The sequence below is a fragment of the Xiphophorus couchianus genome, chromosome 14 (assembly GCF_001444195.1).
Source record: "Xiphophorus couchianus chromosome 14, X_couchianus-1.0, whole genome shotgun sequence".
NCBI classification, from domain to species: Eukaryota; Metazoa; Chordata; class Actinopteri; order Cyprinodontiformes; family Poeciliidae; genus Xiphophorus; species Xiphophorus couchianus.
This window is the reverse complement of record NC_040241.1, coordinates 5,752,527-5,765,677: the sequence shown is the minus strand read 5'-3', so window position 1 is coordinate 5,765,677 and position 13,151 is coordinate 5,752,527. Positions and strand designations below refer to the sequence as shown.

The following is a 13,151-nucleotide window of genomic DNA, read 5'->3' as shown; positions in this document are numbered from 1 at the left end:
GACAGACACAACCACTGTAATTGGGCCACCTGTGTGACTCGTTTGGTCTTAAATGACATGAATGGCTCCCGTATGGCTGAAGTATTGTTTGGTTGAGCTAAGTTGGGTTTAAGCACCACTCTCTGGTAAAACTTAGAAAAGTTGCCGACAGAAATGCAAACCAGCTGGAAACAGCCTTGATTTTTGGAATGAAAAACAGAAACAGAACATTCTGGTCTTCTACAGGGCTGCTCTCAATGCCACTTCGCAGCTCTACGACGGCGTGGACGATGCCCTCCACCGGCTCGTCCAGGTTTCCAACCGGCGAGGACGTGACCTGGAAGCACTGGGACGACTGGCGGGAATGGTGGACAAACTGGAAAAGGTGTGTGTGGTTTTACTTATTTAACGTTTTTTTATTTTTAAAAAGATTTATCCAAAACAATCATTTGAACGATTAGCGTTGGCCTGGTAAAAACCAGCCTCTGGTTCTGTGCTTTGCTTCGTACAGAGGGTCTGGTTCCTCAATAAACTGCTAGCTGGAGGCATGAACTCTGTTAAGGCTTTAAAGTTTACCCAATTGCTAACGTTTGGCCCAATCGCTGACATCTGGCCTAGTCACTAACATTTGGCCCAATCGCTAATGTTAGGCCATGACATGTCTCTCAGAAATCTGAAATTGCCTGCGCTGTAAATAATCATCCCCCAGTGCAAAGAAAGAAATGCCGAGCCAAATGTTTCTTCAATATTTGGTAGCGTGGCTAATGGCAGCGGAAAAAGTGAATGTATGACTTCCTCCGCTGCCATTGCTAAAACTACAGGCAGTCTACAATTCTAAAACAGCACAGAAAATCAATGCCACAACTTCTTCTTCTGTTCACTGATTGGACTGGCTTAAATTCTACCGGAGGGATCCAAGCCAATGGGAGAAATTTTCAGACTGAGCAATGAAGGGAGATGAGAATTTAGAGGAATTACACATAGGCAATGATCAGGATAGGAAAACATTTGTCCTGCTACATGTACTTAAAGTGGATTCATACTGCTGTTCATCCTTGTTGTTACTTCCCTCTTTTGCGCTCAAAATGGACTCGGTGGAAACTCCTAGACTCACTTCTTCTTCTCACGTTTTTTTTCTCACTTCCTGTCAACATCACAGCCAGACAAAACAACACCAGTAGCAACAGCCTCAGATTTCCTCGTCTTCATTTCCTCTCTTCAGCCGTCTTCTCCTGTGACTTCGTGTTGCGTACAGTGACTCATGCCCCCTCCACCGCTAACCCTCCCTTCCTGTCTCTGTCGACCTTCGACCCACAGTGTGACAAGGAGATCGAGCAAGTGCAGTCCCAGCTGGAGGAATACAAGGACCCCCCTCTGTCTCTCAGCAGACTGTCGCTGAAGCAGCAGAAGTTCAGAACGTTCAGAGAAACGGCCAACGTGAGTGACACAAAAATACCCCCCCCAAAAAAAGCACTTTTATTAGCTCAATGGCAGCAGTTTCACGCAAAACAAAGAAAAAAAGAAAGTAAACAAAAATCATCAGACGTCATAAGAGTTCATAGTGGGAATGAGACCCAGTCTGCTGATATGAGGGCGTCTGTCTGTGGGAAGACTAATCCAGAGATGAAAAAGCCACAAGGCTTTATGGGATTTATTGCTAACGGCCCAAAAGCAGACGTCTAAGGATGGCCACCAATCCATTTAATTCCAACGGTCATGATGTTTTGACTGATTTGTGTCTAACAAAATAACCAGTACTTGAAAAGGGTTTGAAAGACGACCAAATTAATAATAAAGAATCTGTTATCAATGTAGAATAGAATTGAATTAATTCAATTGAATTGTACTGAACTCAATTGAACTGAATTCAAAACAATTAAACCAAATAGAATTTAATGCAATTTAATTGAAATGATCGGAACTGGATTACACTGAACTCAAGGGAATTAAACGAAATCAAATTAAATTCAACGGAAGTGACTTGAACTGAGTTAAATTAAACTGATCTGGATTTTAAAATAAAACTGACTCTAATTTAGTTGAATTGAATTGAACTGAACCTAAAGCTCTTCCTGGCCTGCCTCAGGAGCTGCACAGCGACACTCTGTCGGTGCTCAGCGATCTGGAGGGCTGGTGCGAGCTGAACTGGGCCGGCCTCAGCGACATCCAGATCCGTCTACCCCCCGTGAGGGAGAAGCTGAGAGACATGTCCCACTGTCTGTCCGACTGCTGGACCACCCTGGACAACACCCAGAGGCTGCTGTCCACGCTGACAGAGGTAACACGGCGCAGGACGGCGCATCAACGTCTTCCCCTTGTCTAACCCTGCTTTCAATTGATCAATCATTCCAGTTTTAAAAATGACAAAGTTTCAAAAAAATACACCACACAGTCAACAATTGAACAAACATTGCATTTTGATGAGTGCCATCACCAAAATTATACGCACCAAATGTGTTGGTCAGTGTTTCATTTGCTATGGTTCGAGGGCAACTCTAAACTGCTGGGTTTTTATTCGAGATTTAAAGGCACTCGGTGTTTCAGTTGCTTTGTAGTTTTCTGGAAGTTTGCCCCAGACAGGAGCTGAAAGCTGCTTCTCCATGTTTGGTTCTGGTTCTGGGGACGCAGAGCAGAACCAGAACCAGAAGACCTGAGAGGTTCTGGAAGGTTGATACAACAACTGCAGATCTTTAATGTATTGTGGTGCTAAGCCGTTCAGTGATTTAGAAACTAACATCAGTATTTTAAAGTCTATTCCCTGAGCTACAGGGAGCCAGTTTCAGGACTTAGAACTGGGGTGATGTGCTCTATCTTCCTGGTTTCAGTGAGAACCTGAGCAGCAGCATTCTGGATCAGCTGCAGCTGGAGGGTTGACATTTTTTAGTCAGACCTGTGAAGATAAACTCATGGATGAGTTTCTCTCGATCTCGCTGAGACATTAAGCCTCTAGTCCTGGAGATGTTCTTCAGGTGATAGAAGGCCGACTTTGTGACTGTCTTTATGTGACTCTGAAGGTTCAGGTCACTACTCCCAGATTTCAGATCTGGCTGCTACTTAAAGAATGAAACTGAATTTAATTTAACTGAACTGCACTTTCCCGTATTCAGGCGACCCAGTGGTGCGACGCGGTCTCCTCCACCCCTTCCTCCCCCACTGCCTCCTCTTCCACCTGCCCGCTGGCATCCCTTCCTCCAATCCCCCCGTCTCGCTTCCAGGATGCACGGTCCTTAGCCATGGAGCTGGGAGGCGGGGCCCTCCTGGACCTCTGGACCCAAACAGTGGAGCGCTACCAGCGGACCGTGGCGCAGGTCAAACCTCGTTTCCTCCACTCTGAGCGGACGCAGAGCCATGGCCAGGGGAAGGCCAAGACGCCGTCCGGCAGCACCTTCTGGGACCTGGTGGGGCCCGACGGGGAGGGCGACTGGGGGCTCGGAGGAGGGGACGGGGGCCTGCAGTCCTGGGGGTCCCTGGCGTCGCTGTTCAGGCCTCAGACCTGCTCCACGCTGAAGATAGGAGAGGACAAAGGGAACCGGAGGGACGGGTCAGCAGGGAACGGAGGTGGAGCGGGAGGAGCCAGTGGAGGGAAGTTCCTGCAGAACCTCCTGAATCCTGGGAAGAAAAGTGTGAGTTGGTTTCTGTTTGTCCTCGTTGCGTCAGATCTGCTGGTTTGTCTTCTTTCGAGTTCACTAAGATATTTGGACTGGAAACTAGATTTAAAAATACGTGGTGTGATTTTGTGTTTTTTGCAGTGCTCATGTGACAGACCAGCACACAGCATTGCATAACTGGACAACATAACTGATCATCAACATTTATTTAAACAAAATCTAAACTACTGAGCACTAGCATTCACTCTCCTGAGGAGTAAGTGGCTTCTAGAGCAGCAGTAGGTGAACCTTCATCCCAGCCTCAGGTATTCCAGACTGGGGTTTCGCAGGTTTTCTCATAAGATTTAGTTCCATCCATCCCCCTGTGCTCATCCCGACTGAAGAAAAGGGCCCCCACACCATGATGCTGCCACCAACCAGAACTCTTGTGTCAGGGGTGCAGTGCTACTTTCCCAGCTCTCCCAGCGCTTTGCATAAAGGTCAAAACATTCAATTTTGGGTTCATCTGACCAGAACACATTTTTCATGTGTTTACTGCCCCCTACAGGACTTTTAGCAGCCAGCAAATGAGACTTTCTATGGGCTCAACACCTTTCTTTGTAACTAAAGGCTCTATAGCTGTCCTTTAGACAGGTTCTTCCATCCATGTGCTTTTCCAGATTCTTCATTCTGATAGGATGAAAGGTTGGAGAAACCCTGGCTTCGGTTCCACAGCTTTCTCCTTGATCTCCGTGAGAAAGAAATGCAGCTCAATCACAAATATATACGTGATTGGCTGCAATCAAGGGCAAGTCTTGATTCAGGTTATTTACACATTCCGAAAATGTAGATTCTGAGTTTCCCAATTATGTCAAACACATGGAAACCTAACGAGAAACGAGGCAGACATGGCCGTTTGAATGTCAACATTCAGGAAACCAAATTTAGAAGAAAACGTCTCTGAAAGTTTAAAAAGAATTCTTCCCCAAAACTGTTCAGGAACCTGGAGGAGCTAACAAAGACTGCTTTCAGGAGCATTTCCAGTTATTTACAGATAATAAAAAGTGTGGGCTCTAAGTTTTTCAACAACGTCAAAAACATTAAAGTCAAAAAAAGGAATGAAGAAGATATGGCCATTTAAATGTTGGCAGTCAGGAAACCAGATATCAGAGAAAACAGGCATCAACATTTCAAAAGAACTCGCAACCAAAACTGAGGAGCAACCTGGGATTGTTAGCAAATGCTGCTCATTTACATTACTATACATCACATTATCTCCCTCCTATTGAGCACTACTTTGTGTTGGTCTATCACCTGGGATCCCACTAGATTGCATTTTTGCTGTTATAATGTGACCAGATAAGGAAAAATTCAAGGGGTACCGATAATAATAGATATTAACAAATTTCCATGCAAATGATCTTCCAGCCCCCAGAGGCCCCGCTCCCTCCCAAGCCTCCCAGGAAGCGCCACCCCAGCTTTGACCTCCAGGCTCTCCTGGCCCCCCGCAAAGGCACCGCCACCCCCAAGCCGGAGTCCCCTGTCGGCGGGGCGAGCCGCTCCTCGCCCATGTCTTGGCTGGGGCGAAAGAACATGGCGGACCCCGTCATCGCCACCAGCATGGCGGCGGCTATTCCCGGGTGGGGCGTCGGAGTAGCAGGCGGAGGTGGTGTGCTGATCCGAGGTGTAGAGGTCAGCAGCAAAGAAGTGGTGGATCACACAGGGTCGCCGCGGCAACACGTCCTGCTCGGGAGGACGGAGAGGGACATGGGGGCAGACAGGACCGGCTCAACTGCACAGAGGTGTGTAGGATTATACTCTTTCATTTTCCTATCAATTGTCTTTGAGGATGTGGAAGTTTAGCTGAGCGCACGCTTGGCCTAAAACTCCCAAATCCAACCCACTGAATAAATTAGATTAAGCGGGGCTGAGATGAAAAAGAAAATGCACGCATCATTTTGGGGGGGATCAATCAGCGCGCAATCTGTGATCATTTTTTCATCATCGTCTCTTTGATCTCCGTCCATTGCCTGCTGCTACGGCTTCCCTCCAACATCTCTGCTTTTTCTTTCATGTTTGTTTCTCGTTTAAAAAAAAAACCCAACTGTTTACTTTCTTATTCGCATTAACCGATTCCCGTTCCCATCGCTTTCCCCCCCATTCGTCCCGCAGTAAACTGTACCTGCTCTGGTGCAGGATGCTGAGCTCAGAGCGGCAGTACGTCGCCGTCCTGAAGGGAGTTGAAGAGACGTACCTGCCCCTGCTGGTGCTCTCCGACACCCCGGCCTCCATCAGGGGGAAGGGAGACACGCTCTTCCCCAACTGGGGCAGCCTCAGTACCTTTCACTCGCGGGACCTGCTCCCTGCCATGGAGGGCGCTCTTGTGCAGAGTTTGTTGCAGCAGGACTGCTTCAGCAAATATGTAAGTCCCAAAAATCTGCTGGGAAGGTACAGAAAGTGACCTTAGTGCCACTATCTATGTTTCAAAGTCTAGCTATTAGGATTTCACAAGCTTTGGTAAAGGAATCATTTAAAAAAATAAATTGTGACACTGAAAAAACCCACACCTTTGATGAAGCTCACAACGCGGTCTTAGCGTGATGATCAGGAGGATTGCGGCAAATGTTGGACAGCGAGGAAATGGGGGTTCTGTCTGTCAGATCGTCAGTTCCCAAAATAACACTCACACAAAAACGTTGTTAAAGAAACCCTGCCGGAAAAGCTTGTGAGGCTCAAATTACTCCGTCTCTTAAAACTACAGGAGGATTAACATAATTTATTAGGACTGTGTTTTCTTTTCTGTTTTCTGTTTTTTTTTTTTTTTACATACAGAGCAAGTGTTACACAAAACATGATTCCAACCTCTTTTTTTAAATTGTATTTTCACTAAATAAAATTGACGCCCATCTAAAGTCTGCCTCGTCTAAATATTTATGACAATCAAGTTGATGGATACACATGTAGTCCAGAAATCCTAAAAACACAGAAAGAGCCCCTCAATTTAGCAACAAAATGTGAGCTTCATATCAGAGACCAATTTCACTTGAGTTGTCTTAAAGTACTCACCATTCCATCTGAACCGGTTCTGCAAAACATCAATGAAAATGTAAATTAGGTTCAAATAACAAACTGTATATTATTTAATTTAAACTTCATATTTTACCTTGCGCTTATTTAAGTGACAGCTAACATAAAAACACACTGTAATGTTTTGTTTTCCTCCTTCCCCACATGCATCCAAAGCGGGAGGAATTTCTCCAGTATTCCCACTACATCCGCTCTAAACCAGAAATGGATTCACCTGTGGTCACACAGGCAGCTGACTTCTTTAAGGTAAGAACCAACAAATTTCAACATCTGAATGCAAAAGGCAAGTTCTACTCACATAGATTTAATATCAAGACATTCATAATTTGCTCCAGTGCTTTTTTTCCCCAACCTACAATCAACTGATTTAAAAAAATAAAATAAAATCATAATTTAAACTAAAGAAAATTGAACAGTTTGGGCCAAAAATGATCTAAAAGATGTTGCTTTCACTTTTAAGAATAAAAAAGACCCCTCAAGAGTATCAATCCAAGTATTTTTTTTGTGCTCAAACACAAACCAATCAAAGTAGCTTTTATTTGTCAGTGGCAGCAATTAAGCTGTATACAGTGATGCTAATTATATGTTCAATTTAAGACCAGAAAAGCCAATTAAAGGCAGATTATAGAGAAAGTAATTTGAGCATCCAAGCTACAATTAGCTAAAACTAATCCATCAACAGCATGATGAGATTACCACCAAGACTTTACACGAGGAGATCAAAGCACCAGACAGTGGTGTAAAGTGTGGCCGACCACCAGCAGGTGGCAGCGTGCGCTCGCGATGGCACAACCAGCCTCTGTTGCAGCAGCTTGAACACATGGTAGATAATGGGAACAGGCAGGTTTATGGTTATGGTAATGGCTGTGGAACGGCATGTTGGCTGATGGTGATCATTTAATGGGAGTGAAAACAGGAGCAGCAAGGCTTTCAACTTGTTCATGGTTTTTTGTTGTTGTTGTTGTTGTGGGGGGTTCAGGATGAAAAGGGATTTCCAAATTAAACTCCAGTTAAAACTAGTTCATTTTGAATAGCTTTAGCTGAAAACTGAAAAAGCCAAAAATCATTGATTATTTTCTCTTTTTTTAATATAATTTTAATATTCTACACTCTAAACATCTGACAGATTGGCGACCTGTCCAGGGTGAACCCGGCCTCTCGCCCGGAACGTTAGCTGGAGAAAGACACCAGCAGCTCCTGACCCACTAGGGACAAGAGTATACAGAGGATGGATGGATGGATGGATGGATGGATACTCTCTAAACATAATGTAGCATCTTGAAAAAAGTTAAGCTTTAGCTCGTAGTTGAATTTGTCAAGGCAACGCAAATAGTTGTTGCATGTCTATACAACCCCATTATTATACTATCAGTTTATATCTAGTAGGAGGTTGGATGTTAGAAACTTAAAAAATAAACTCACTTCCTAAGGTCTTTCAGTTCAGGTTTGGAGAAATAGATAGGACGGCTAACCAGAGCATCGAGCTAACTTTAGCTAATCAGAGCAAAGTTGATTTCCCCCGTTTCAAACATTTTGTCACAACTTATTCAAATACTCTTTAAAAATAAACTTTATATCACCACGCATTTTGTACTGAACAGATATTTACATTGATGTCTATGGATAGTCACACTGAACATATTGGCCCATTGCAATTAACCAACAGGCCAATATGGTTAATTGGCCAAGTATAAAGTACGTAATAATAAAAAAAGTCAAAGTAATAAATAAAATAATAAAAAAGTAAAAAAGTAATAAAAACAAAAAAATTAGTTTTACATGAAACACTATAAGTGATTAACTGTAAACCAACTCAACCCTCAGTTTAGCTGAGAGTTAGCATGTCTCTTTCAATATAGTTGACGTTCTACAGGTTTATAAAATAGTGTTACCATAAGTTGCCATGACGTTGAGCTTAGAGTTGACTATGGATACTACCTGAGTAGCTGTTAGCTTAATACTGCAGAGAAACTGAAGGGATTTCCAGGTTCTAAAAGGTTTTAACTTCTGCTGCTTCTGCATTTAGCATAATAGTAAAATGTTTGGACACCACTGACATAGAGGCTGGTAGCATTATCCTCCAGACCAGCTACTCTGGATTTTTTACTAAATGAAGACCCCATTATGTTACCCAAAACAGAGAACACAGGAACTGCTTCTAACCTTCCAGCAGAAACTAACTTCAGAAATAGTAAGCTACCCCTTTAAGTTCCACGATTTGCATGATTGGACCTTCATGAATTGCATTTTTGAGTGTTTCACAATCAGACTGACCTCTGGGAAAGTTTCAGGCTACAACTCAAACTCTTGAAATCGTTGCTTGAAAATTCCCTGAGGAGTTTCTGTTGGGCAGCTTCAGACATTTCACTGCGTCAGCGAATTCGGTTGCCACGGAGAGCCGTCTGATCCGCAGCAGTTGTTTGAGTTGGTGTTACAGACCGACACCCACACACTGGACAGTTTTTTCTGATGTGAAACCAAAGCAGAGACAGAGGTGGCATTTATTCTGTTTCTACATTTCTGCTCTTGTCACCCCCTCACCCTCACCCAAAGTCCAAACTCCCCCAGGCGTCCCCCCTCTCCCCTCTGTCTTTCCCTTACTGCCTGCAGGCTCCCATTCAGAGGCTGGAGCAGTACTGCGAGGCCCTGGAGGAGCTGGGGGGTTTAAATCTGGCCTCAGACTCCGCCCTCTCCGTCCTGAGACACGCCCAGCGACACGGCGAGGACCTCAGGGCCAGTGACCTCATCGTTGGCTGTCCGGTGAGAGCGCCTGTCCCACATTATTTCACAGTCTGCAACTGTCAAGTCCCACTTTCTTTTCTTAGATGGGAAAAACCCAAATAATTTTGATGAGGTCAGGCCGCGGGGAAGGGAGGAGAATCTTTTCACTTCAGTTTTTATTTGTTTTCATTCAGCAATTAAAGGAGATTCAAGTAGTTATTAGGTTCACAATGTTTAAATATTGTTTTAAAAATAAGCATTCATACTCTATCTTCGAAATAGTATCACGTTACAGCTAAGAACTTCATCATATTGTGTCAACATTTTTATGTGACACAAAGAAGCACATAACTGGAAAATTGGAAGGAAGCTGATATTTAGTTCCCTATTTTTACGAAGATAAACTTGAAATCCGTAAATAGTTGAGACCATCTCTAAAAACGCTCATAGCTACAGTATTTTAGATATACTCTGCAAACAAATCTGGGAACAAACTAATTTTCTGAAAATAATTTGGATTCACGGAAAAATCTGCAAATACTGTTCCATACGGACGGGCGGATCGATCCAAACATATCGATATTATCAATACCAAGTCGATATCTGTATTGATTGATCAACACTAGCGTGATAAGATCAGTGCTATGATTTCAGATTCCATCTAGTAATTTCAACTCAACTTCACCTCTGAAAAGATTTTGTTTTGTTTTTCTCTCAGATTATATATATATATTTGTTTATTCAGAGAAACAATGCAGAAAATTGCTTTGTTTTTCTGTTGTTTCTCTTTATCATGTTATTATAGTATTTTGTAGACACACATAAACTTTGTCCTGATTCTCTCCCAAGTTTTGACAAAATAATTCCAAAGGAAAACTACAAAAACAACCAAAAGGTCTGAAGTTTAATGATATATCAACACTTGCCCTGTATGCACTTGGTATCGGATCAGAGTAGATGGGGGGTCCACTGTAATGTGTTCTGTCTATAGTCACATAAAATCCCAGGAAAAAAATACATTGAAATTTGTGGTTATAACATAATAAATAACATGTAAATATTCAATACGTTCTCCAAGGCAGTAGTGAACAAACCACTGCGACTAAAGTTTCGATCGTTTCTAGACCTGAAAGCTGCTGTTTAAAATGACCTGCGGTTTTTCTCGTGAAAATAGTCAGGTAGATATTCTACAGTCTTTTGAAACGTTTGTTTATCTTATCTTACAGAAAATACTCGCCCACCTTTTGACACGTACAAGCGGAGGGAAACAGAAAAAAAAACAAAAAACCCCCCCGAGAAGAACGATGTTGCTTTCCTGTTCAGACCGTGGAAATGTTCACAGTTATTGCAGTTATTGTGGATATTTCTGAACATATTTAGGCTTTAGAAATTCTTTGACAAAAACATCTCCTCTTGACCTTCACATTGTTAGTCCAACGCGGCGGCATCGTTCAGAGGCAGTCACGACAAGCGTTGGACTCCACCACACACACACACACACACACACACACACACACACACACACACACACACACACACACACACAAGCAAACACAGTTTATATATGAGGGGAGAGATTAGGAGTGCACAAACACTTCCACTGGAGCCACTTCACATTGACAGCTCTCCAGGTAAAAAGTGATTACAAGTGCAGGTGTTTTTCAGTGGGCGTGTGTGTGGGTGCTCGTGATGTATGTGAAGCCTCACTTATATGATGACCCCCCCCCCCCCCTACACACACACACCTCACCTATCCAGGGTTGTAAAAAAATAAAGCCGCATGTCAGTAAATCGCCGTAACTCTTTCATCCGCTTTGGGGGAAATAAACCTTCTCGTCGCTCTTCGCCGTTTGTTTGCGCCCGGTATCTCGTCTCGTAGGAGCGCTACGCAATTTCTGACTTTTACGAGTGTCTATCTGCCTTTTGTCATGAGCCTCAACGGCGCAAAGAAAAAAAAAGTCTCGGCCCCTGTAATTGACGCGAACAATGAAGTCACATGTCTCGCGAAAAGACATGACTCATTTGGCCAATTAGAGCAAAGATCCAACAGATAAGAAAAAGCGCTTGTGCAAAGGCAGCGTTTGCCTCTATAGAAAGCGGAGGAATAATAATAATACGGCTTTGTCTTTTTCTTTATTGGACTGCGAACAAGGCCTATCAATCTTTACAGTTGAAATGTTGTTTTTTCTTTTGAACACCAAACTAGGAAACTGGTAGCTGGAGCGGCACTGTGTACAAGGGGTGTAGTTTGGCAGGAGAATAAAAAGACTTTTGACAGTCTGAAAGGCAAAGCCCCCATGTTACCGGTCTGCGTACATTGTGACTCTCACCTTTGGCCTTGATGTATTGATTATTAGCAAAGGAATGAGATTTTGTATGCAAGAAGTTAAAAGGATTAGAGGTCAGTGAGAAAATTTGTCGTCCGAAGCTAGCTCAGACTGAATCCACATCACCAAAAGGAGACAACTGAGGTGGTTAAGATGCGTCTCTGGAGGTTTTCAAAGTACGTCCCATTGGAATTTTAGACCCAAATGTCTTTGATAGCAATTCAGTGGTTATACTGACCCTCTGGAAACAAACCCTTATTTACAGTTTAAGATTTCTTTAAAAAGATATTTATATAAGCCCCGAGGCTAATGTGTCTTGTTGTTTTCAGATCTCAGTGGCAGACCGTGGCGACCTGGTGAGGCAGGGTGAGCTCACCGTGTGCGGGGGACCTCGGAGGAAGCGAGCGGGTGTCAGGAATGTCTTCCTCTACCAGCACGCCATCATCTTCACCAAGCAGAAGAGCCCGAATCCGGGTCGCACCGCCTACAACTACAAGCACAGCATTAAGGTCAGAAGCCAGGGGCTAGTTTCTTTAAATGGCAAAGTTTGGATCAATAATTCAGACACGATTTCATCATCATCATCATCATCTTCTTCTTCTTCCGACAGATGAGTGAAATGGGTCTAACTCAGAATGTCGGCGATGAGGGAGTGAAGTTTGAAGTCTGGGTCCGACAGGCACCCAGGACCAGAGACTGTATCACCCTTCAGGCCCAGAATAGAGCAGGAAGGGAGGCCTGGGCTCATGACATAGCCCACCTGCTGTGGACGCACGCCATAAACAATACAGGTACACGATAAACTTTAGCGCCAGACGCATCAATCACCAAATCCCATTGTTACAAGTCTTTCATACACTGAAAGTAGTGAAGTCCAAAAACAAGTCCAAACTGTTGTTGGACTTGTTTTTTAGTTAGTGTTAAAATACCGTAATAAATGTCCTAATATTTGAGCATTTTCACATCAACTTTCAAAATGCTATAAATGGTCTACTACACTAAAGAAGGCCTATGGTGTTTTTACTCCTTGCTATAATTGCTATTTGTTGACCACATAGTTATTAGCCACGTTACCAGCCATGCCCACCGCTCAATATGCTAAAGAACAACAAGGACACTAGCCTGCTACTGCAGTACCGGTCCTTTGATATTTAGGGAAAGAGTATTTGCTCCCTTGCAGATTAAAACATTTTCTGACACACTTACATGTGACATCAACCAGGCCCCATGTGAAATAGTAACGGCCCTGTTTGGTAAATCATAAGTTTCCACTTCGAAAATTAGAATGTTGCTGACAACTTGAAGTAACACTTCAAAAACACAACGTTTTTCTTCAGATCAGGGCCTAATGTCTTGCTTTTTGAGCTTCTGTAGCATTATTGCAAAAGTACAAAATCTTAAAAAATTATTTTCAGCTGGAGAATAAAATAGTTGGGACTACATCAAAAAA

At 43.3% G+C, this 13,151-nt stretch overlaps 1 protein-coding gene and 1 long non-coding RNA gene across 4 annotated transcripts in view; one reads left to right on the top strand and one right to left on the bottom strand.

Moving 5' to 3' along the window:
- The window catches only part of arhgef40 (Rho guanine nucleotide exchange factor (GEF) 40), a 48,262-nt gene that overhangs the window by 23,849 nt on the left and 11,262 nt on the right, over window positions 1-13,151 (top strand). For 2 of the 3 annotated variants that reach the window (XM_028037838.1, XM_028037836.1), the window contains exons 14-23: window positions 226-364; window positions 1,297-1,416; window positions 2,066-2,257; window positions 3,087-3,602; window positions 4,995-5,368; window positions 5,739-5,988; window positions 6,810-6,899; window positions 9,207-9,413; window positions 12,031-12,210; window positions 12,312-12,492. In XM_028037838.1, the coding sequence (XP_027893639.1) occupies window positions 226-364; window positions 1,297-1,416; window positions 2,066-2,257; window positions 3,087-3,602; window positions 4,995-5,368; window positions 5,739-5,988; window positions 6,810-6,899; window positions 9,207-9,413; window positions 12,031-12,210; window positions 12,312-12,492 (2,249 nt within the window). The remainder of the gene's footprint in view (window positions 1-225; window positions 365-1,296; window positions 1,417-2,065; window positions 2,258-3,086; window positions 3,603-4,994; window positions 5,369-5,738; window positions 5,989-6,809; window positions 6,900-9,206; window positions 9,414-12,030; window positions 12,211-12,311; window positions 12,493-13,151) is intronic. The other variant, XM_028037837.1, reaches the window with a different exon arrangement.
- Window positions 6,034-9,188, bottom strand: LOC114157259 (uncharacterized). Its single transcript, XR_003598106.1, has 3 exons — window positions 8,928-9,188; window positions 6,633-6,651; window positions 6,034-6,540 (listed from the first exon to the last, which is right to left on the bottom strand). It is a non-coding gene; the product is annotated as an uncharacterized LOC114157259 (long non-coding RNA).